General features: G+C 40.3%; 3 protein-coding genes across 4 annotated transcripts in view; 2 read left to right on the forward strand and 1 right to left on the reverse strand.

Moving 5' to 3' along the window:
- The window catches only part of baz2bb (bromodomain adjacent to zinc finger domain, 2Bb), a 32359-nt gene extending 31142 nt beyond the window's left edge, over window positions 1-1217 (forward strand). Inside the window, exons 35-36 of the mRNA XM_014976257.2 lie at window positions 46-189; window positions 862-1217. Coding sequence (XP_014831743.2) covers window positions 46-189; window positions 862-1009 — 292 coding nt within the window. The 3' untranslated portion in view covers window positions 1010-1217. The remainder of the gene's footprint in view (window positions 1-45; window positions 190-861) is intronic.
- Window positions 1218-1275: 58 nt separating this feature from the next.
- LOC106909814 (WD repeat, SAM and U-box domain-containing protein 1-like) lies at window positions 1276-15534 on the forward strand. The gene is made up of 11 exons (XM_014976297.2): window positions 1276-2559; window positions 3713-3900; window positions 4463-4549; window positions 6593-6686; window positions 7472-7505; window positions 7654-7694; window positions 8051-8157; window positions 8609-8638; window positions 10525-10701; window positions 14748-14882; window positions 14993-15534. Exons 1-11 carry the CDS (start codon window positions 2162-2164, stop codon window positions 15142-15144), a joined length of 1443 nt encoding a protein of 480 aa, XP_014831783.2. The 5' UTR covers window positions 1276-2161; the 3' UTR covers window positions 15145-15534.
- A 1061-nt stretch (window positions 15535-16595) lies between these two features.
- The window catches only part of tanc1b (tetratricopeptide repeat, ankyrin repeat and coiled-coil containing 1b), a 97918-nt gene continuing 89056 nt past the window's right edge, over window positions 16596-25457 (reverse strand). For both annotated transcript variants that reach the window (XM_088001322.1, XM_088001316.1), the window contains exons 19-26: window positions 25275-25408; window positions 24960-25083; window positions 24694-24869; window positions 23857-23989; window positions 22999-23090; window positions 22408-22554; window positions 20784-20884; window positions 16596-20703 (exon numbers count right to left, since the gene is read on the reverse strand). In XM_088001322.1, coding sequence (XP_087857448.1) covers window positions 19188-20703; window positions 20784-20884; window positions 22408-22554; window positions 22999-23090; window positions 23857-23989; window positions 24694-24869; window positions 24960-25083; window positions 25275-25408 — 2423 coding nt within the window. In that variant the 3' untranslated portion in view covers window positions 16596-19187. The remainder of the gene's footprint in view (window positions 20704-20783; window positions 20885-22407; window positions 22555-22998; window positions 23091-23856; window positions 23990-24693; window positions 24870-24959; window positions 25084-25274; window positions 25409-25457) is intronic.

Here is a 25457-nt window from a genome sequence, read left to right on the forward strand (position 1 = left end):
TGAAACTTAATCGAAAAAGGATGACCAGCTGTTTCTGCCCTTCAGAGTGCTGCTGGCTGAGCTGGAGGCCCATCAGGACGCTTGGCCCTTTCTGAGACCGGTTAAGCTCAAGTCTGTCCCTGGATACAGAAAAGTCATCAAGAAACCAATGGACTTCTTTACTATTAAGGAAAAACTCATCAACAACATGTAAGTATTAATATCATTGTGCCAAATATATATATAAGTATATATAAATGTGTATATACACTCCCTTTCAAAAGTATCTATGTCCCTCATACTTTTCCACATTATGTCACATTACAGTAGCAATTTTCATTGAGTTGGTCGCATAAAACCCTTAGTTTTCTGTGATGTGAAATTGAAAGTAGTGCATAATTAAAAAGAAAATGTTCTATAGTTTCCTATACTTTTTTTATTTTTTTTAAAAATAGTCTGAAAAGTGTACTTTAACTGAACAGTTCTGATGTATAATTATGCTCTGATCTAAATTCTTGCATTGCTGTATGTTTGGGATTGGTATAGTCCTTCTATCTTGATGATGTTCAATAATGTTCTCAAACAAACCTACGAGGCCTAAAAAGAATATTTATTTTCTAACGCAAAACTGAATTGAATCATATTTACTATTGATTTTTGGGTTACCAGTGAAAAGCCAGTTGAAAACATTGTTTTTAAAACCACTTCAAAATTATCCCCCATTTGAAGTTGATCTATCTAAAAAAAAAAAATCATTAAAATACATTAAACTTTTCAACATTTTAATAAACTTCAAAGGGTTGGAATCATTTTGCAAGGCACAGTAAATAATTACATACAAAAGTTTGGTGTGTAAATTAAACTGTTCTTTTATGATTACAGGTATTTAAATCAGGAGAACTTTGTAATTGATGTGAACCTGGTTTTTGATAACTGTCAAAAGTTTAATGAAGACGACTCTGAAATTGGACGAGCCGGCCACAGGATGAAGAGATTTTTTGACAAACGATGGACCGAGTTACTGCATTGAAAAAAAACAAACAAAAAAACCCCACCACATTTGACACAGCAATAACCGTATTATTCTTTGTAATTAAAGCTCTGACTTTAACTTTTGAAAAGATCGCACACCTTTTGTAAACACTGATGTGCAGAGTCAATAAAGGTAACGGAAAAGACTTGTGGAATGTCTGCTTGTGTTGAATACTTCTTTATTTAATAAACTACTTAATCCTGAACCCAGTGTTGTCAGAAATCTAATTTATCAAGACGATGTATGTGTTTTTTAAATATTATATTGAAGTTCTTGTCATTGGGTATTGGATTTCACAAATATTCTTTTTAGAAAATGTGATATACAAAGTACATGAACTATTTGACTCTGGCTGACAGAACTACATGTAAACCGCAGGATTACTATCACAGACGGGTAGCTGCATGAATAGATTCCCCAAAAAATTTGGCCACAACAAAACGCATGAAAATTAGCTTAGGAGGAGCAGCAGCAGAACAGACTGGAATAACCCAATTCATTGATGATTTCTAGGGAAGTGGCAAATTCACAGAAAACGTATGTTAGTCAATGTTTCACAGATGCTGATCATACTTATATTATCCACAGTTTCAGATTCTGTGCCAAAATATGTAAAACTAAAACTGCTCTTCTGCCTGCTTTTGTGAACCAATCAGCCGATTTCAGTGACCCAAATTATGCAGAGGATTAGTTTTTTAGTTTTTTTTATTTATTTATATTTATTCTTTTTTAGATTTGGTGGGAAAACACCACTAGATTGTATCTTGAAGTAGTTTTTAACTGTGAACTAGATTCTAAAACTGTATTTTTCACTCATTTGTTTTAACAGCAATTTGGGAAATTAAAGGGGACAAATCTTTGTATAACTCCCGGTTTCTGCTTTATTGAGTCAACTATAAACATTGTGTAATGAAATGACGAAGCGTCACAAGACTGATAACAAGAGAAATTTTATTGGTGTGCTGTAGGCGGAAGCAAGGAAATACTTATTAACGAGCAAGGGCCTCATTTCACTTTCTGGACATTTGTCAGTTTTCAAACAGCGACAGAACAGCAGGCAGAAAGTAGAATAGCTTCTTCCTGCTTGTACATTCGGACCATTTGCGCCACCCTGAGACTGATTTACGGCCAGAGTCGACAGGTGCCAACATGGTCTCTTTAATTCGTGCAATTCGAGATCATACAGACGAGATCAGCTGCTGTGCCTTCTCTCAGTCTGCTCTGGTGACCGGATCAGCTGATAAAACGCTCCGGGTGTATAGCACGGCGGACTTTAAGGAGTTTCCCTTCTCTCCTCTGACGGGTCACGGCTACGGGGTTCACCGCTGCTGCTTCAGCTCCTGCGGCAGCTACCTGCTAAGCTGCTCCACGGACGGCTCCATCATAGTTTGGAGCTCGGAGACAGGTGAGCTACTCTCGGCGGTGGAGCACCCGGGCCGCAGTCCGCTCCGAGTCTGCGCGTTGGCGCCGGACTCCTGCCTCCTGCTGGCGGGTGCCTGTGATGGCACCGTGGCCCTCTGGGACTTCCCTTCCAAGACACTACGCAGGTATACTTCCTGGTTTCTGATACCAGACCGTATTTGTCTGAAAGTACTCTTAAATGATGTAGACTTGTCCACTGCTGGAAATGTGCCATGTTATCACAACAGTAACATTTCTTCATCCATTCATTTTTTTGTACTTTCCTCAAAAAAAAATGAACAACCTCTTTAAACACCCCATTGTTGCCCCACTTGCTAGAGAATTGTAAAGGCCAAAATAAAACATACCGGCAGAAAGAGAAAAAAATACAGATTTTTTTTTTTGTATCCTATAGATGACTCCAAAGGTCAGCAGGAGGTCATCCAGATTTAATTTAGTTTAATTATGGATGCTAATCAAATGTTTCATTGAAGTCAGCAGGCCCAAAAACGAACCTGAACCACAATAATGTAAATATAATGAAATAACCTTTGATTAAGAAATATAGAATTAAATGTTGCATCTTAGTATTTTTACTCATCTTACAAAAAGTCTAAGTGTGGCTCCCTCCAACACTGTAAGTGACCCTCATCTGAAAACCTTCTGGAATCAACCCTGATGGTAGAGTGCCGGTTCTGTGTTGGAGTACTAATTTAAAAAAAAAAATAAAATAAAATCTGACTGACACCTTTAACAGATTCAAAGTGAGACTCAAGGTTAGCGCTCAACTCTGAAAACCACAGTTTGACAGACGAACTGAATCGAAAAGCTCTCACACTTGTCGCTTTTGGCAACATCTCTCAGCCTTCTGCAGCAGATGGAGTCATCGTACAGCTGTCACAACTTTCTGCTCAGCAGCTTTCCCCCCACCCCACTCCCATCAGTGACAAACTTTAAAACAGAAAATAATCCTGAAAGTGTGTCAGAAAACAATCATCTAATTGTTTTTTAGGACACCGAGGACAGCGTGAGTATGCATATCAGAAAAGTGGTCTGGCTTTTTTGAGCTAATAAAGCTTAGTATAAAAACACACGTATTATTTCAGGTCAACTTGAGTTCAGACAGCATATACTTATTTTCAAGAAAAATGAATGCTTCGTCCTCGTCAGAACTCTTATTGAGGCTCTGTCATCACTGATTAAGCCTCTCATCTCAACAGAACCATGCAAGGTCAAACATTTTCACCAACAGCCTTCTTTGTCTTTTAAACAAACTGCTCTAATAATTTTCTCCCGCAGATGTGCTGCAGCAAGTGAAGCCAGCATTGTGGCCTGCAGTTTCTCCCCCTGCAGTCAGGTTTTTGTGACCGGCTGTACCCACGGAGACCTCAAACTCTGGGATGATCACATCAGCCTTCTGCTTGCTCAGAAAGACGCCCACGATTTGGGCGTCACCTGCTGCAGCTTCGCACCTCACTTCAAAATTGGTGAGTTAAGTAAACTTGAAATGGCAAAAAAATGTGTATACCTATATATTATTGAAGGTAAAGATTTCTCAATACAAAGATATGAAAATTATTTGCATATTCTATGAAGGCATATTTTTTTGAGTCAATGTGTGGGGTAGTCTTACAAAAGAGGACTGCCAAACTGAATAAAAAAGATCCTTCAGCAAAACACACCTTTTAAGGGTGTCTACACTTTTACATCACAAAAACCTGCCATTTTACCAGGAAAGACAACTATTGTTCTTAAGATTATAAAATGAACCTCATGTGTTTTACAGCTCAAGTCATGTTCCACTTATTTACCTACTCCTCTGACAAAATTGTGATTGGGGAGCTCGGTGTTGTCAGTATCTGTTAAATATCCAACGCTGTTTTTAGTCCACTAATCAAATGTCTCTTTTCAAAACATCACTTCTTTTTTTAAAGGATACTGCTGGTTAGTGGTTTCTGTACTAACATGCTGTCATAACATATTTGTCTTCTTCTGTTGCTGGTTTGATCAAGCATGAACGCTGAGTTTTTTTCCCCACTTACTCTGCAGAAGACTCCTGTGTGGAGCTTCGACTGGCCTCCTGTGGACAGGACAGTCTTCTGAAAATATGGATTGTTTCTCAGCGTGAGGGAACAGGTAGGGTGACTCCCCCCACCCCCCACCCCCCGAGCCCTGCATGCTTCCTCAGCCAAACACTCCTTTAATCTATTGTCCAGGACAGACAGACAGAGAGAGAGAGAGAAACACCCTGCTGACTGGGACAACCTTGATATCTCTCTCTGCTGAATACAATCATTTTATGGGCTTTAAATCAGAGATGGACTCGTGAATAATGTATTAAGACTTCCTCCTGAAACACAGCAGCACTGGGGGATTCTCTGTTATCCGTGTGTGTCCATATGCAAGATGATCTGGAAGGTCACCAGGTGCAAACAGACACATTTTGTTGCTCAAGCTCCAGCAGAGGAAGCAGACTTCACACGTCCTTCACGGGTTATATAACCAGGTTACAAGGTGCATTTTCGTTATGTGCTTGGGCATACAATGGTGCTAGTTCCTTCGATGCGTTGCCATGGTAACGGTCATTCTCTGGAGGGTTTGTTGGCCCCGCATGGCAACCCAAGTCCATGGTGACAAAAAATTATATATATAAATATATATGTGTATGTATATATATATATATATATTTTTTTTTTTTTTCTTTTGTGTTCTAAGCAAGATGTTGAAGGACGCTCAAAATGGTTTGTCCTTGTTTCAATTCTTTGAAATCCTGTTGTTGCTCAGACATGAGACTGCAACTGTCTTGCATTGAAGAAAAGTGGATTTATTCTTTTGCATGACTATGAAACAGGAATTACAGCATAAGGTGATGAAAAGAAGCAACTGGTAAATTTTAAAGCTGGGGTTTCTGCTTGTGTGGCACTTTACTTTTGAACATTTTGACTTGCAGCTAATGAAATCCCAACATAAACCATTGAAAGCCAGCACACTGAACCATTTTAAACAGGATTACTATAATGCTTCTTGTAGCCTACACAAATGACAGTTGTCCAGCAGACAATCCCACCCTCCCTAATCCTAAAGAGGTCATTTTAGAAGAAGCTGCCTGCTTGGAGTGCTCTCTCAAAGCATATTAGTGGAAAGTTGAGTGGAAGGAAAACGTGTGGCACAATAGGGTTTAGATGTGATGTGTGTCCACACTGCCATATATATCATTATCTAGTTCCATAAACATTAAACATTAAAATAGTTGAGGTTCAGCTGCCAGAAAACCCGACAGAGAATATAAGAGTGAGATGAGACACCAACAGGCCGAACAGTGGTGATGAACTGGGCTTGTTTACTGCCTCAGTAGAGATGAGGTAGTATTGCTAAGCCATTATTCATGCTAAAAAGTGTCAAACAAATACTAATTTGCATGAACTGTACAATGCGTACATAATTTCCACATTAAAAATTTTAATTTCATTCCTGGTTTCCATTAGTACAATCAACACAATTAAGAAAAATAAAATATATCGGTTTATATGTACAATAAGTGAGTTTCACTTTTTGAGGTCTAACACAGAAACCATGCAGCATTCCACTGATAATCTTATTAAAGTAAAACACCAAAGAGAAGAAATTTAGTTTTATCTTTTTTACTCTATTCACGGTGAAGGAGGACCTCTGCTCCCTCTGGCTATAGAAGAAGCGCCTCTCTGATTCTTTACTACTGTCGGAGATACAGACTACCATGCATACTCACACTAACGCCTACAGCCAATCTCAAAGTACTGGTGAATTAAACATGTCTTTTGACTGTTCAAGGAAGCTGAAAAAAGGCAAGACTGAACAACTCTGCAGGAAAACAGAGTAATTCAGGGATGCCAAAAATCCCCTGAAGATTGTTTTTTCAATTAGTTATAAGCCATTTTAAAATTTGAGTTGAAATGTGTTCAGTTTATTCCCCAAATAGTAAAAATCTTTTATCTCTGGACAGCTGACAGCAGGTGGCAGAGCTGCAGCACAGAGGAGAGTTAGCAGAGAAATGAAAACTTATATATATATATATATATATATATATATATATATATATATATATATATATATATATATATATATATATATATATATAGTTTAGGATGTATGACAATTCTAAATCCCTCTCCACCTTTTCTGTGTGTGTGTGTTCTGCAGCTTGGACCATGATGCTTCTTCACATTCTCACTGGTCAAACGGCTCCAGTTCTGTCCTGCGCTTTCTCTGCTGACGGAGAGCTGGTGGTCTCTGGGTGAGAACCTCATCACATCAACATAAAGTCTGTTGTGCCAACATGCTAACTATAAAGAGTATGTTGACGTGGACAAAATTGTTGGTACCCCTCTACTGATGACCAAAAAGCCCACAATGATAACTGAAATAACTTGAAAATGAAAGTAAAGTAAAGTAATAATGAACAAAAATTTACTGAAAATTAATCAATGGCAATCAGACGTTACTTCTGAAATATGGTTAAGCAGAACTGTTTTCAAAAAAGTAACTAATAAAACAGGCCTAGACTAAATTGATGGCACTTCTAGAAAAAAAAAAAAAAAAGAATTGGACAAGTTTTTACATAAGTCTTTAATTTGCAAGCTAACATCGGAGCTGCAGGATGTGTCAGTCTCTGATAGCCATTGCTGATCATTAAAGGCAGTTTGTTGCTCCATACGTAATTGCATTACTGTTTATCAGCTTTTGAATACATTGTTGGCTGCCTTTGCTTCTGTGAAGGATTTTTATGTTTTGTTTTGTTTTTTTTCTTTGTGAGTAAGCAGCAGATGCTACTGCTGAGTGTAGACCTTCCTGTTCTCTCAGTCAGCCACAGGAGGAATGGACTTTATTATAAAGCTGCTGTTGGCTCCTTCTGTTGCTGTTGGCTCAAAGTCAAACACACTGAAGATTAATCTGTTTCTTATTCTTGTCTTCCTCAGTTTTTATGAACTCGTACATGACTACATGATTAATCTGTGGTGTAAATGCATACATATGGGGACTCTGAACACGAGGTGACCTTATTTACTGTAATTTTTACAGGTCGGTGGATAAAAGTGTGACGGTATACGATGCCGTAAGTAATGTTCCCAAAGTGTCTTTTTTTTTTTTAATTCCTTCTCAGTTCGCAGTGATATAAAGATGACTTCTGAATCAAACATGTCTCGTCCCTGTAAATAAGAACTCAAAACATTCCAGTTGAACAGTTTGTACTTTGTTCACAGAACCTGGGAACCCTGCTCCACATTTTGAAGCAACATGACAGGTAAATTACCCGGCCTCCTGCTGCGATGCAATCTCTGCAGCTCTCAGCCAAGCAGCAAAATATGGAGCCCCGGCGTTTCAGATCAAAATGTGCGATTTTTGCTTGATTAGTTTCTCCCAGAAGCGCTGGGTGCAGTGATGCAACAGTGTATTTCTGCTTTCTGCACAGTCATTGATGTGGCACTGCAGGTAAGAACCATCAGAGCGCTTTGAAGTGTTTGAAAGGATTTAGGGATCTCTTTTTTATTTTTTTTTTGATGGCTGAGGGAAACAGATTTTTGAGGCTGATCTCTTCCCGTGCCACTTTCAGGTTGTCACAAACACCCTTCACTTTCCTGTTGTCTCGCCTTCCTATAGATATGTGACAGCGGTCGCTCTGTCTCCTGCCTTTGGCCTGATGGCAACCGGCTCGATGGACAGATCAGTAAATGTGTGGAAGATTGGAGATGGATATGAAGAAACTGGTAAATACTGTTGCAGTTGAGTTTGACACTTTTTAATGTCTTGAATAAACCTGTATTTTAAAATTTGATGGAAAGAAAACCTCAGAAATTACTGCATAGTTAAAGTCCAAAGTTCCTATTTGCCTTCAAGAGGAGTTATGGTGTTTATATTATGATATTCCAGCTGGATAGACTATCACTGATCCTCATAGAGCTCTTGTAATGGAGGGAGGGTTAGGGAATGCTACTATAAGCAGGAACATGAAGTGAAAGAAAACATGCATTCGATAAACGTCTGAACAGCTCCTCCATCTGCCGTTCGCCAGCATGATGTTGATAAAACTAATTCCCTCTCCTCTAAAACCTGTCTTTTAATACTCCTCCGCCGCTGCCGCTCCACGTCTTCGCTTTAATCTTGTTTCTTTCTGTCTTTTCATACAATGAACTTATTTCCTTTCATGTTTTTCTGCAGCGGCTGAATCACAGCAGGCGCCATGTCAAGGTAAATAACCGTCACTCTGTTTTTTTTTCTGTCCGAATCCATCAAGCATCTGGATTTATTTGAATGTTTTATGGTAAAACTGCATTTTGTGCAAATTGCTCACGTAGCGGTGTCTAGGACAAGCGTTAAGTCTTCATTTGTTGACCCCCCTGAAAAATATCTTCTTTTGGTGTGTCTGGCTAGAAAATAAATCTGGGGCTAGTATTCTTTTTGAACACAAATTCCATTTGTTGTCCAAAACTTGCTACAGCCCATATAGTCCGACTTATTTATTTCAGCCACAGCCAAGGTTTCTGAGGTAAACACAGCAAACGATGTGCAACACATTGAAATGCTGAACAGGTGCTTGCTCCATAAATCACCAGTGCTTTATAAAACTCTTTAAAGCCTTTGAACTCTGACTTCAGCAAGAAGGTTCTGGGTTTGAATCCTGGTTTAGGGTCTCTGCGTGTTCTTTCCATGCATGCATGGCTTCTATACTGGTATTCTGGTTTCCTCCCACAGTGAAAAAACATGACTAATAACAACAATCTGAAAAGTGTGGCATATCTCTTAAGGCGTATCGACAAGATTTTCACATCTATTCCGAACTGTTTTCACCGTCAGTTTGGATGGAGAGAGTCTCTAAGACGTTAAGGTTTCTTACGTCTTTCCACAGATTCTCGATTAGATTTAGATCTGTAGCTTTAACTTGTTCTGGGGCGTGAGCTCTCTGCTCATCATCAACTCTGATCGGTTTCCCTGTGCAGACCTGAAGAAAATTATCCTACAACATTCTGCTGCTGATATTCAGGGCACCACTCACACTGTGCAGGCCAGAAAAATGCGTTTTAGTTTTGCCTAATCAGAGCGTCTTCCACGTGTTGCTGTGTTCTCTGTACGGTTCGCAAACATGGAAAGAAGGCTTTCCATGCCTTTCTTTTTCAGACAACGTTTCTCTTGCTACTCTTTCACAAAGGCCCGATTAGTGCAGCGCATGACTAGTGGTTATGTTACAGATTCTCCCACCTAAGCTGTTGAGGTCTGAATACCCTCCAGTTACCATGGGGGCTCTTGGTTCCTTCTCTTTCAATAATGCTGTCCTTACATACATACAAATATATTTAATGAGATGTCCTATTTTTTTTTAATATAACTATAGGTTTAAGTAGGTACATTCATAGATTTTTTTTTTGTTTTCCTTTTAAAATGAAACAAAAAGACTAAGCTCTAAAGGATGCAGTCTGGAACTGCTCTGGCTCCAGTGAATCTTCCCTGCTTCTGGCATAGTGTTCCAATGAGTCAGCCCCCTAGACTGGGAGACTCCGGATGAGACACTTTATCAGCCAGGATTACACCAAAAAAGGCCTCTTGCTTTCCTCATGGCCGCACAAACCAACAAAGTTAGCATTTCTCCATTCACTTTAAGTGTTACGTCTTGGGAGATCTTGGGAAAACCGTAAACTACATCACTGTAAAAGCTTCTTGACAAAAAATGAAACGACGCTGTGAAGGATTCTACCTGTCCTTTACTAAACTGTTCTATAAAGATGCCTCGTACAACAAAAGTTTGAAGATTACAGATCTAAAAAAGAATATATATACTCTATTGTGGTTTGAATGAGAGTTGTGCTCAAGTTTCTGTGCCTACACTCAATAAAAAAACGTACATGAGATAAAATGTTAAAATTACAGTAGAAGGACTTGATTTAAAATGATTTTACAACTGTGTTTGTGGATCTCTATGGGTGGGTGCAGATGAAAGTAATTATCGCTCCCATATCGGATCCTTTCTGTCGAGATTGGGAGGAAACTGTTTGTTTGCAGGAGATTGGGTTGTAATAGCTCAGCACTTCCTCCTAGCCTGTTGTGGGTTTTTTTTTTGTTTTGTTTTTTTTTTTCTGCAGGAAGGAAATTGCCAGGTTACTCCAGGCTGCTGCTTGCTGATTGGACAGAGGAGGATGTGCAAAGCTGGCTGTGCGAAGAAGGACTGGATGAGCTCGTCATGATTTTTAAAACCAACAATATTGACGGGTCAGAGGTGAACCACATGAGCAAGGAGACTGTGGCTGAGCTGGGAATAGGTGAGGACAGAGAATACCTGATAGGATTAAAAAGCACCTTACTGTTTCTCGCAACAATTATTAGAACAATTAAACATTGTTCCCAAAAAAATTATTCGATCTGTAGTGACAACATTCCCAGAATTGGATGCTTTCTTCCGTAGAGCTTGATGAGAGTTGAGCTAAAATGTCCAGAGCGTCTGCATAGCTAGACATGAGATTATGCACTTTTGTGTCATTGTCGAGATTTAGAAACTTATTCTTGCATAGAGTTTGGATAAAATATGTAATTTTGTCATATTGTTTCTTATTGTCAGAGCTTGCAACACCTCAGAGACTTGATGTTGCATTCAAAAATAATTTAGTGGTGTTGCTCCTGCGACACTGCCTGCTACCACTCCGTTCTGCATGTCCTTCAAAACAGTAGACAGGAAGTTAGCTGAGAGCAAACACTCTCCAGATCAAAAACGTTTGACCTGCTCCCCTTGTGCTGTTATTGAATTAAAGTCAAACGATCAAGGATAAATGCTAAGATTCCTAATTGGTCTATTTAATGTTACTAGCTATTTCTTTTACATCAGTAAGCTCTAGGCTCTGGCCTCTGCTTGTCAGATTTGTGACTTTATCTAACACTGCAAAATGGCCAATAATTGCCGTAGCTTGGAAATTTATCTCAAACAATTTGCATTTCTGTTTCATGCATCTAAAACCCCATAAGGTATTTCTTAAAATGAGCCATTCAGCATTAATCACTTCATCAGTTTAATTTTGTGGGGTTGGTGTACTCAGACTAAAACCCATTTTGTTTGTTTTAATTGTGAAGCAGCAGACAGCCAACCAGATTCGCATGCTGCTCAGTGATTCAAAGCAGGCCCCATACCATCGCTGCATGTTTAGTATGGAGGACAGCTCTCATCATTACCGCAGAAGAAATGGACAGATTGGCACATTTTTTGTCATGCTGTGCGACCTACATCCCCACAGTACAACACATAATTTCCTATGCATGCAAATAGTGTGTGCATTTGCATAGGCTTACACTCACCCTCTCTCTTTCTCGTGCAGACACACACACAGCAAGTGAGATTTCCGTGAACTTTATGAAATATTCATTTCGCCCCCACCCACCCCTTCTCCATCAAATGATCAATCTAAATGTAAAGTGGACGGTATAGCACTTGTGATGAAAGATGCTGGAGTGTATAGAAATCCTAAACGAAGTATTACTTTGAAGTACAACTTTTCTAACATTGTTTATTAGCTCAGTAACAACTTGAGGGGTTCGAGGGGTTCAGCCTGATTGAATGATGTCATTTTTTCAGCGCGATCCAGGTTGGCTGTACTGCTGTCTTCTGTTGCTTGTTTTTTTTTTGTTTTTGTTTTTGTTGTTTTTTTCTCTACACATTAGCATCTGAGCTCCCTTGTTGACATAATCATAAGCTGGATCAGCACTTGATGGGTTAACTGGTTCATAGCAACACAGATGCATGATTGTTTTTTCTTTTTTTCTGTAGTACGTCAGTCTTTTTTTCCTCATCCATATTGATTCCCTGCTTTATGAAGAGTAAAGGCGCTATTCAGTGCAGGACTAGTTTCTGTCTTATAGAAGTTGATTGGAATGATGTTTTCAGACTAGAGGCTGAGTAATTTCTCCTTGAACAGAGGTAAAATGCCTACGCGTGCAGCCTTGGTGCGTCATTGCTTTCACTGCAACATGTTGGAGAGCAATACACAGTCAGGAGCATCAGGTTAGATTCAATAGTATTTGTTCAAATAGAAATGATTTTTCCAACAGACCAAAATGTACCACAAAAAAATTGTATTTCAAATTATTTCTTTATAGACAGTTTTCAAGAAATGGGAACTAGTATTTTTTTTTTCTTGTACTTAGAAGATAAATTTAAATCTAGGGTCTGGAAGAAGAATTTTTACAGAATATGGTGTACAGCTGGTCTTTATGATTCTCTCTTTGCTCATTAATGTTCTCCAACAAACCAATGAAGAGTTCGCAAAATGCCTGGATTTTTTTTTTTTTTAATGTTAAATATCATAAAACAGTTAGTTACTTATAATGAGCTAAAGTATGAAAATGATGTACAGGTGTGAATACTTCTACAAGTAAGACATGAACAAATGTTTTCTTTATCTTTGTGTACAATTCAGCTCCAAACCTTGTTACAGTGATCGTCAAACTATGCCTAACAGATTGCATGAGCAAGTCCTGAGCACTGATGGTGAAAATACACTGTAGTCAGCATTTCTGAAAAGGTTGCCGAGTTTCGGAAGTTAAGCTCAGGCCATATAGCTTTTGCTGTTGCCGTTGGCACAATCCACATTTCACAAATCGAGAGAAAATGTTTTTATTTGCTAAAGAGGAGCAAAACCATAAGCTATGACAAAGAGGGTGGATGATACAGCTCCGGCAACAGCCTAGTGAATCTGAAGATGCACTTGTTGTCCCCAGCAGGATGCCTGTAGTTTTTCTTTCTCCGTGTTTCACAAAGTTCACTTTCTACCTCAAAGAAATGGAGCGTAGAACAGAGTCCGAGTATCTGAAATCAATGTGATTAAAATTTTACAAGGTTAAGAGAAGCACAAAAAATAAAATAAAGTGCCCCAGTATCTGTCCACCTAGCAAGCTAAGCATCTATATATCAGTTTTAATTAGTTTTCTTAAGATCTATAGCATAAATTAATGTAAAATGAAAGCAGGGATAGGTTTCTGACAGATTTAGACATTGGGATTGGGGGCTACAAATTATACAGAGTAACAAGTGGCACATGTGATGGCAGTTCATATGCACTTAAAATAATAGATGTTGTTCAGATGGAGGGGATCAAATGGCTCATGGGAAGGAAGTGGCATCTTTCACATCTCTTCGTATACAAGCGGCAGGAGGACCTCCTCAGGGGACTTACATTTTTAAAAACCTCTAAAGCAATCATCAGCAGTATTTGGTATAATTTGTATTTTAGTAGTTTTAGTATTTGCTTAAAGTAGAATATACCAATGTGAGTTGGGTCAAACATTTTGAGTTGCCTTTCAGAAACTTCTCACGATATTATTGGCTGGAATTTTAGCCTTTTTCACACAGTTTTCCAGCTCAACCTACAAAGTTTCTATGAGGCTGAGACTGAGAACAGGGGTTTTGTGATTGTGATTATCTCTCCAAAACTTCACTGATTTGTCAGCGTGCTTCAGATCATTCTCCGTTTGGAAGACCCATGTGTTCTCTAGCTTTAACTTCCTAGCTAATGTCTTGAGATGTTGCTTTAATATTCCCAAATTATGTTCCTTCCTCAAATTGACAACGATTTTTGTAAAGTACACCCATCCTTCATGCATCAAAACTCCACTCATGATTGGAAAATCACTCCAATTTTATTTTCATCAGACCACAGGATATGTCTTTGTAAAAAATAAGATCTTTTGTCCCTTTGCCTAGCCTTTAAAATGAAACTATAAACGCGCATGGTGTTGCATTAGCGTCATGCAGGGAAAATGGGTTTAAATACGTATGTTGAATCATTCAGTGCCCTTATTGTAATAAAATTGTCAAGACTTTAAAAGTCATGCTAGCAAATGTCACTGCAGCTGCTGTTACTGCCTGAATGAGACATGCTTCTCTGTGGCACGGACATTACCCACAGACACGCAACTAATCATGTGCAGCCATAAAGGTCGGCCCTCCCTTTTAGCTGTTCGAGAAATTTGCTGCAGATGACAAATTCAAAGGCTGCCGTCAGTAGGCCGAGACATGCAGCTGTGTGTAGGGAGATTTTTTTTCCTCTTTTGGACCTGCTGGATGTTTACCTCTCAGGCAGAATGAGAGGAGATGTTAAGTTGCCGGAACTGAGGAGCAAAACGTCTGGCTCTTTGTGACTCAGCACAGATTTATTTCTGATTTTTGTTAAGTCAGTTTTAGTCGGTCTGCTGTGATTTTAGTTACTAAGCTCAACAGAAAGTAACAAGAGATTAAACTGAGCTAATGTAAAAGAAAAAAAAAATCAGAAATGTTCATTTTCAAATCCATACTGACTGAAACTATCTGGTTGTGGTTTTGCAGAGTCTGTAGGTCTTCGTGGACGTCTCCTGAGGAAAATCGAGGCCCTGAAGGCGGAGCAGAGCGGCTCAGAAGCTCCGGATGAGTTTCTGTGTCCAATCACCAGAGAGCTGATGAAGGATCCAGTCATAGCTGCAGGTTTGTTCACATTAAAAGCAGAAAACCGTTGTCCCCTTCATCAGACCCGGTAACTCAGTTCTCTGCCACTGCTGTGGTTCTCAAACATAAACTGAGCGTCTGTCCCACAGATGGGTACTCCTACGAACGAGAATCCATCGAGAGCTGGATCCGAGGCAAGAACAAAACAAGCCCAATGACCAACCTGCCCCTGCGGACGACTCTGCTGACCCCCAACAGATCCCTGAAGATGGCAATAACCCGCTGGAAGTCCAGTCAGTAAACCAGCAGCTCATTTTACGTTTTCTAAAATGCCACAGGTACTTAAACTACTGTAATTCCCAGAAAGGTAATAAGTGTTCTCATTACCGAGTCAATTTGCTGCTTTGTTGAGTTTCACTTTAGAAACTGATATAGAAAATTGCCAGATTTATTTCAAATATATTAACCAGTCAGCTTGGTTTTTTGTATTATACCGTAGAGCTTTTCAATATTACAAAGAAACAACGTAGAATATGATCCTAAAGATAATTTATTGAATTCAGCACATTGAATATTTATTAGAACTTTGATCAAAATGAGAAAACAGTTTATTACCGGAATGTAATTCCAGGAGTGAATCTGTTAATTTTGTCTACAATTGTTCATGGCAAATAAAAACTTCTAAATAAAATCAGTCAGAATATCTGAATAATTCAGAATACCAATAGCAAAATATATTTTTAATGTAGATTTGTTAGCCTACTAAAATCAGTACAATACTTGGCTGGGGCTTCTGTTGCATGAATTACTGCATCGGTGCTGGGCGGCATGAACTCAGTCAGCTTGTCTAGATGCTAGTGTTAAGGAAACCAAGTTGTTTTGCGACCTCAACGTCCAAATGAGGCACAACAATTACTGGCATCTGAAAATAGGACTTTGGACCACTGAGCAGCAGTCCTGTCCCTTTTTCTCACTCTTAAAGCAGGTCCAGGTTTAACAGTGGCTTATCGCAAAAAATGCGACACTTGTAGACCCTCTCTGCACTTCTGTGGCTGTCGATGCTTCAAAGGAGCTTCTCTGCTTAATGTTCTTCTCTTGGACTTAACTTTCAATCCACATGTTTGGATACATCACTCTCTTTGTTAGCCTTTTATATAAATGTCCGCTAGTCAACCATCACATCAGGAATAATTTTCACTCTTATGTTTGGCCACAAAACAACATTTGTGCATTCAAAAGTCTTGTCATCATATTCAAATTTTCAGAAAAACTTGATGTTGGTTTTTTTTTCAACCAATTCTTAATCATCAATTAACAGCAATAAACAGCACTATTTTTTAGTGAAGCTATATAATCGGAGTTTTACTTTTGTGCTGAATTATGGAAATACATTTACACTGGCTGTATTCAAGTGCTCTTAAAACAGTGGAACAGAAGTTTAAAGCTGTATGCACTTTTGTTTCCCCCACTATCTGAAGTTGAATCGGATCAAGCTTCTCTTGTTTTTAGGTTTGAATCGCCAGAAAACGTATGAACATTTTTTTCTTAAGAGAAGTTGTAACTTTGAATTTATAAGTTTAGTTTCAGTGAGACAAAAAAAAATGTCTCAACAGTGCATGTAAAATTATGGTTTCAAATGAATTTTACATGCAGTTGAAACCAGAGTTTTTGTATGAAAACTACAACTCAAGACGGCTTGTAGTCAACCTGCAGTTGCCTTGTGTTGCCAAAGATGGTGCTCTGCATTGTAAGTTTTTTTTTTTTTTTTTTGTATAATCTGTTTAATTACCTTCAGCAGACTTAATAGTTGTGTATTTAGACATTTTAAATACTGCAATAATAATCTGTATGCATTTAAGACAAAAACCCAGGAGACAGATGTTTTTTTTTGTTTGTTTTTTTTCCCCCCTCAGTGGGTCTTTATTTCGCTCTCGCATGGTGGCAGTAATGTTCATTACAGTATGTGATCACGGCTAATAAAGCTCACAATACTGAAAACATGGTAACAACTGCATTTAACGTACATCATAAAATAAAGCTAATGGCACCGAGCCCCCAAACCACCTCTTTTTTTATTTTTTAAAGATATTCCTGTTTTTCTGTTATATAAACTGCAACTGTAGCATGCGTTGAATTCTCAATTACTGAGAGTCAAATGCCTTTGTAGCTGTGCAAAAATAACTATATAAAATATATTGCTTTTACAATTAACCAAGCCATTGGCACTGTGAATAAATTAACTAGACAGCAACAACAAGCAGATACAGAAAGGATTCAGTGTTAATGGTGGCTTATGCAATGTACAAATTTATATTCAACACCATTTCAACAACATTGTGCCTAAAACTCAAAATACACAAGTCCGAACTTGTCAATACACTCAACATAGACCTTCACTAAAAAGAAGAAACAGTACATATTTATATAATATACACATGAGGATCTATAACATCCTTCGTAAGTCACAGAAATGCCCATCCCTTAGTTGTTCTTTCAGACGTTTCTCAAAGTTCTCAGACCTCGTCACTTTTAGCACACAGTGTGGTGTTAATATTGCTGATTTTTTTAATTTCTATGCCAACTGGATTCTACTCCACTGAACATACATTCAGAAATTACAGTAATTGGTCAAAGTCTCAAATTACTTTAACATTCAGACTAAAATGGTTTTCTATTATGTTCCCCTTATCTCCCAAAACGGACTTACCTCAAACCCTCAATTTCACTGTATTATTTGGTAGCTCACCTTGCTAATCTTTTTGGCAGTAGAACCACAACTAATACATTTTGCGAAAGTGTTTTCACTCTATAACTTATGTAAAGTCGCTCCAAACTATTTCAGTGAGGAAACGAGCATACATCACTGTATCTGTGTTAAGAGTAGAGCTGAACAGGAACTGATCACATTTTGGTTATAACAGCAAATTACCTTCAAACTCTTCGGGCATTCTTAAACAGTTGCTTAGGCAATATAAAACATTGCAACAAATAAATTACAAATTATTTAGACAGAATGATTCACTCAACCATGTCACCTTCACATTAACCAAATAAAACCAAAGTGGTGCTGATTGTGCTGCGTTTTTTTGTTTGTGCTACTATAATATTAAAAGATTGTTAAACGGTAATTTCGACACTCAAGCAAAAGGAACTTTAAAAATGATTGCATCGCCAAAAACCACCAAACTAAAATAAATGTTTAACATTTTACATTTTTTGTTAGTTCTAAGGAATTTGGTGGGGCAAAAGAAAAACTTAATTGAATTTTTTTTTTTTTTTTATTCCACTCGTTTGCCAATTCAGATTCAGGAAATTTACTCTCAAATGACTCTGGGAACTCTTAAGATTTTAATCCCATAGAGAGGACTGGAGCAGCAAAATCATTGGTTGTAGTTTTGCTGTCGGAAATTACGCAGTATGTTATGAGCGGGTCCTTTCTTCTCCCCTCCAAAACTTGAGTCACGATGGTCAAAGTTCACTGATTACACATTTACACAAAGCTTGGAGTGACCTTACTTTGCTTTTGAATCATGAGTTTCATTAATTTGAACCTTGCTGATGTGAAAGGTGGAAATCTGTGTTCTGAGAGATCGCCAATGCAACAATCAGCAACATTCCTGCAGGAGACATAGATGACATGAAACGCTCCAGTAGACCTCAAATTTGAAGAGAAAATGTGTTGCATAATCACAAGATTATTATTCCTCCGCCAGGATGAGCTGTAATCTACCAAATGTTAATGTCTTCCTTTATTATGACGCGTTTAAAGTGTTAAAAGCTAGAACCGAATCATACTTAAAGTCAACAAGACAGACCTGACAGGAAGTCTAGAAACAGTTTCTCTTTTCAGTAATGATTTTTTATTTTATTTTATGTACAAGTGTGTAAAAGTGAATAGGTCAGAAACTTTTTTGAAACTAGCCACTCAGCACCATAGATGTGATGAACACATTTTAAGCCTAACTGCTATTCAAAAAGTGTTCAGTAATAACATATTGTAACTGTGTGAGCCGTTGGAGCACTTGCTTGGCCTAAGTGTGTGTAACGTGCTCCGTGTCTCGCTGCGTCGATCAGGATTGTACGTCGTGTCCGCAGACCTTCAGTGCAATGTTTCCAGCTTGGCTGAATGACGCCGGACATGCTGTCGTGTAACAGAAGCTGCAGACCAAGAGGAGTAAAACTCTAAGCTGCTCGTTTGTATGCGCAAGCAGCCAGCAAACTGCACTCCTTAAAATCTCGGGTGAAACTGGAATCTGGCGCTGGTTTCAAAAAAAAAAAAAATCGTCCCTCATTTTGGATTTTTGCTTGTGTGCGTTGTGGACGGTGTGGAGAGATGAACCATTTCTACACGTTCGACTCTATAAAGGATCGCTTTGGTTTCATTGAAGCTACATGAATGGCGGGATTATCTCGGCCCAGGCCAGGCTGCTTGGAGTTACCGTCTATGAAAGTATGCGGCATGGCCAGCGCTGGCTTGGACTCTTTGTAGCAGTTGGCCACTTGGCAGAACTTCTCCAATTCCTTGGCATGCATGCCATTGTGTAAGCCACTCATCACGGCGCCACCCTGTGGCAGCGACGCTTTGTGCTGCTCCTGGTAAGTGCTCACCGATTTGCCGTATGACAGCTCACAGTCGACCGGCTGCAGACCCATCGTCGACACGTTGTGGCAGATCAAGCTGTCAGAGGAGTGGTTAAACCAGCTGCGACTGACGGACTGAAGGCTCGGATGGCACGGCTGCTGTTGCTGCTGAAATCGAGCCGTTTTGTCAGTTATGCCCATGAACGGTCTGGGTTTATACTCCCCACCAGCGCTGCCCTGCTGATTGTGCTTTTTCTCTGAGATTTTGCTGCGGACGTCGGGTCCCAGTTTGCCGCTGTCCGACAAGCTGCTGCTGGACGCCAGGCTGCTGGTGGAGCTGGACACGCGCATGCTGTTGACGCTTCCTCCCTGAGGTCCCGCCGCTGCAGCATCGTGGTTCCCCAAGTGTCCCGGGCCGGAGCAGGCCAAGCCCTCCAGAGAAGAAGCAGAGTGGGCAGACAGCCTCTCCGGCCCCAGAGCTTTGGAGGAGCTGCAGGATAAGTACGAAGCCTGGGAAGAAAGCAGGCTGTCGCCGTCACAACTCTGACCCATGAAGGAGGAAGCGGCCCCCAGCAACATGCGGTTCTCGTACACTGGCTCATCAGCCGGAGCAGGCAGGGGGCTTATGTCAATACCAGGACCTGGCTTCAGCTTGCTAGACATGTGTCGGCTGGGCAACGGGCTGGAGGGTGCGTACTGAGATTTGCCCCCAGCAGAGCGGCCCCCCACGGCCTGCATGGAAGTCATGTGCTGATTGGTCTTTATTATCTGAGCCTGCTTGGTGGGCTGCAGGACCAGCGCCTGCTGGGCCAGCGCCTCCCGGTGCTCTCGAGGGTATCGGTGTGGGGGGAGTCTGCTGGGGCCCGGAGGGGAGGTGGGGGTCGCACAGTTGTTAACAGCTGTGGATTCTCTGTTGAAGGAGAAACTGTTCTGGGACCAGCAGGCTTCACCTGTCCTGTCACGCTTCAAGGCCACTGGATCCTCGTCATCGTCCTCCTCCTCTTCCTCCTCCTCCAGAATGTCTCTTTGGGCTTCCAAGCTCCTCGCCGGCCTGTGCTCTGACGGGTCAATCTGGCTCTCATTCTGCTCTGGATCAGATTCGTGGCCTCCTGATGCCTGGCTGCAAGCAGCCGCAGCGCCAGCGAAGCTGCCTTTAGTCTGCGCTCTCTGCATCTGTTTGCACTCCTCCTCAACTCGAGCCAGGAGACGACGGATCTCTCGATTATTCGGACACAGTTTGGCTGCTTCGTGCAGGTCGGCCAGGGCTGCAGTGAACTGTCTATGAACAGAAGAGGCGGCGTTACCGGATACACATCGGGGACGATTAGTTACAGCTGGTTTGGGTGTTGAATAGTTTACCTGCTGCTTCTTTTAGCTCTGGCTCTGGCATAGTAGGCCTCGTAGGATTTGGGTTTCAGCTCCAGCGCTTTTGTTGCAAATTCCTCAGCCATCCCAAAATCCTACAAAAACAAAATAGGATTTTACAAAGAAAATGTAAAATCATAAACAAGCACACCCAACACTTTAATTTTTTTTTTCCAGCATCCAAAGCTCCATCTGTTCCTATCAAAGCAGTTTTAAATTATGTGTGTACTTCTAGTCACTGTCAGCCACACCCTGAGCGAGCTGTGTGGCTGTTTATTCACAACTTTATAAGCTGTGCACATCAGTCCGCTGATCTAACAACTGAGTTTTCTATAAAACGATCCAGATGCTGTTTCACCCTTCACCATAGCATTCAGAGCAAATGAGAGATTGCACAGACTGCTGCAGCTCTTGCTTTGTCAGCCATTTAAATTGGGTGTGCCCACTGTGTTTAGATATCCCCTGAAAGACTCGAGATCAAAACAAACCACCAAGTTTTATGAAGACATGATTATCTTGAAGTTTTGTCAACAGACAAAACTTGAGTTGTTAACTAACCGGTCAGAAATGCAAAAATCCTCACTTTTTCTGATCAGTGAATGCACCTTGGAAAAGTGCTAAAAGTTCACGCTCACAACACCACTCTTCAGTGTGAACGGTGTTGCTAAGTAAAAACTCAAAGATAGTTATTTATAGAATCAGTAGGGGGTTTATTAAGTAAAATCACTGAGATGTTTAAAAAAAAAAAGTCATTACATGACCGATATTTATTTAAGCTTTGAACTGGTGAGCGAGAGCAAGACTTTCAGCAGATAACGGGAAGGCCGAATAGAGTAAAGCAAAGTTGCTTTGTCTTATTCTTTTGGGCTTTTATCAATAATTTATATCAAAACATAATAAACATGCTAATGTTTGACTAGCATGAAAGCCAAGTGCTCTGCATGAAAAAGAGTTAATGTTGGAGGAGCATTCTGACCACGGGCTCTACTGCCCTGCTGAGTTAATTATGAGGGATGCAGTCACAATATTGATGTAAAATATGTATTGCTGATTACATGTCGTGTTCTTATTCCTAAGTAGAGAATCCATGCAACTTGTCTCCATCACAGACACCTGGTAAAGTGTACAGTAGAAACTCACAGGAGACAAGCATCTGAGCTGCTTGGCTCAAATCGCCTGCTGCTTCACAGAATGTGATTACATAAGCAGCTGTTGGAAAACAAATGTCTTTCCTATTGGACTGTGTCTGTAAAAACCAAAGTCATTCTGCAAAAATAATTAGGAGGAATAAAACAATGCAAAGACCATTTAACTTCTCCCCAATGTTTTCTTTTCAGTCATCTAAAAAAAAAAAAGGAAAAGTCTCAATCACCCAAGTTTTTATTTCGAGTCTGGCAATTTAAAAGTGTTTAATCAGAAGACTAAGCATTTTAGTCCTCCGTCTCCCCTCCATTCCAATCTGAGTTCATACATCTTTGTAAAATAAGTTTAGGAATTTGTAGACAATTATTAATAATTTCATTATACTAACAAAAATCTGGCAAGTGAGATGCCTCTTAGTTTGAGTGGCCTTGATAAAACTAACAGATCAGTGATTTGAGGAAAAAGACAGACTTACATTGGTTTTTCTGCGACACCGGGAGAGATTGAGATACAAAGAGACCCGCAGGTCTTTAAAAGCCTTCAGGTCATCACCAAAGCCTTCCCGAGGAAACTTCCTGAGGGCGTACTGGTACCTCTGAGCCGCCTCTTTCATCTTCCCTTTCTGGAGGACACAACGAGGTCAGACGTGCAACGGCAAAAAAGCAAAAAAGGAGCACAGGACCAGGAGGAAAAGTGAGAAAATGTGGGAGAGAGGGATACAGTGAGCAGGTATTCCCTTCAGCATCTGTTTTCTTACTCCATTTTCCTCTAATCAATCACAGGTTTAATACAAAGGCAAGCTCTAACACAACCCAAATAAGTTACATCTGACAAGCAGCTTTTGCGACAAACCTCACTCTGTTAAATGTCAACCATCGATCACGAGTCCCTCACAACTCACGTTCTATACCACAGAGATCATCATGAATAAATCGAGCTTTGGTTCATGTTTGTCTTCAGAGAAACAATCTTGACATTATCAGCTAGCCCCATTAATGAAACGTCTCTTTTTCATGAGTAATAAGGATGAATTCATTAAAACGGCACTCTACACACAGCCTTTTACCTTGTATAGCAGGTTTCCCTCCTCCATCAGCTTCTGCAGAAGAATGATGAGGATATCAGGCTTGGAAGTAGCCATGGCCCAGGCAGCATTCCCTGTGGAAACGCAAAGCATCCTGTGAAGCTTTTTTTTTTTTCCTTTCGTAGCAAACCAAGCATCAGCGTATTCTCTTGAAATTGGTACAAGTTAGAGTTACCTAAAGATTGTACCTGATCGATCGTAAGGAGACGTTCTGTAGCCTTAGTTTATTGAAGGCAGTTAGGAAAGAATTGGGAGAGGGAGAGGTAAGACAAGCGAGAGTCGTCATTTGCAGCGAGGGGAAAATGTGTTGCTAACTGCAGCGTGACAGTATGCAATTATGTGTCACTCAGCCTGAAATGGGTTTTGTGTTTGCAGCGGCAAATGCACGGGGAGCAAATTTAAATGTTCGGCCCATTATCAGTTTTGTTCTGAGACGGCAGAGAGCACCGCAGATAAGCGACGGGCTCTAGATAGCTTCATGAAAGTCATTGGGGTGACAAGTCATTCTTAAAGTTAAGGCAGCAGCACACGAGGAAGAAATGGACCCGACACACACATACACACACATGCACGCAAACAAACTGAAGATTTAGTGAGACATGCAGCGACAGGAGCAGTTTTTTCCCCCCACAACATTCCTCTACATTTGTCTGGGATTATTCTCAGAATCATGAGATACAGAGACACACAAACAAGCTGGAGACAAGAGGGCTTTTCTGTGTTTACCAAAAGATGTGAAACAACCCAGAAAGCCAAAGAAAACTACATGTACCAAATGTCAAACACTACATTTCTGTCGACCTCAACATGGCGGTGTGTTTGTTAGAGAGGAGGTCCTACCCAGCTTGGCCCCTTTCTTCAGCAGAGTCACCACCACTGACGTGTTCCTGCACCCGATGGCCCGGTCCAGAGGTCTCATCCCACTGTGGTCCACATGCTCTATCACTGCTCCTCTTTCTACCAAGTACTGGACCTACAGGACCACACACACACACTTATACCACAAACTTCCATAACACAAGGTTTATTCACAATTTTTCTTTCAATGTTTCATGATTTTCCAGACAAATATTTAAAGATGTTGCAGTCAAACTTAGGTCCAGAAATGGATTAAATGAAACATTTATTGTGAATTTAGTCGTAGTCAAGCTTTAAATGTGGAACTTGCAAAGATGGATGGATGACATAGTATGATGGACGATAAATTGATGGATGCGCAAAAGTTTTTAATATATCCGTTTACTTTGCAAATAAATTATCATCACCTGTTCTGCAATTATCTGAGTAATATCCTTAATGGAGCCCTTAACCTGTGTTTCATTATTTAAACAGAGTTTTAAAACAGCATTTAAAAAATAAAGAAAGCAATTTTTACCTAAAATGAAAGACGAGATTGTTGTGGAAGATGAAGCAAACGAATTTGATGTAAACGCAACCATGTGATTCTTTAAAGCAAAATCCAGCATAAACGTGCACAGACAGAAGCATGCGAGGTTTAAATTTTTTTGATATTTGCCATGTGGATCAGGCTGATGGGAACGAAATCTGGAAAAATAAATATTCCTACATTTTCTTTTTTTTTTTTTCCACACCTAGAAGAAACTTCAAGTTAGTCCTTTTCCAGATTTCAAAAACTGCTACCCTGATAACATCATTAGCCATCACAGCTTCACTTACAATCTCAGCATCTCCGTAGAAGGCGGCGAGGTCCAGCGGCGTCCGTCCGTTTTTGTCCGTGTGGTCGATGACCGCACCTTTCTCCACCAAAAACTGCACCACATTCTTATGTCCTTTCAAACACGCCCAGCTAAGAGGCATCAGTCCCTCTTTGTCCATCGAAGTTAAAGAAGCACCTTTGAGTCAAACATTACCACACGGGTTATTCGTTTTTGCACTTGGGTAACAGACATTCATCTTAGTGGTGTAGAGTGATTGGTGTTTACCTTTAGACAGCAGGAACTCAACTGTACTCAGGTGACCCTCGCAGGCAGCCACCATGAGCAGCGTTCTACCCTGCTTGTCGCTGATGTTAATGTCAGCACCGTGTTGCAGCAGCAGCTCTGCAATCTGAAAAATAACCCAAAAAGAAAAAAAAAAAAAAAAAAAAAAAGGTTTAATTTAGCACGGACAATGTCTGCATCCAAAATCAGGCTGGAAAGCAACTGCTGTGATGCCTTGATGCAGCAGAGTTACTGCGGCAGGTTACTGCGAGTGGAAACAGTTTATCAGGAACAAACAAGCTGCTCAGCACATCTTACCTGCCAGTGTCCCTGTCTGACAGCGCAGAACAGGGGAGACACCCCCCGCCGGTTCACCTGCTGCACCACCGCCCCCTGCTCCAGCAGGAAGCCGCACACCTCCATCTTCCCCCGGCCTGCAGCAGCTGTCAGAGCTGAATTACAAACAGGAAGAAAACAAACAGGTTTGTCAGAACTTAGAAA

The sequence above is a fragment of the Poecilia mexicana genome, unplaced genomic scaffold (assembly GCF_051168715.1).
Source record: "Poecilia mexicana isolate PSO_F unplaced genomic scaffold, ASM5116871v1 scaffold_2, whole genome shotgun sequence".
NCBI classification, from domain to species: Eukaryota; Metazoa; Chordata; class Actinopteri; order Cyprinodontiformes; family Poeciliidae; genus Poecilia; species Poecilia mexicana.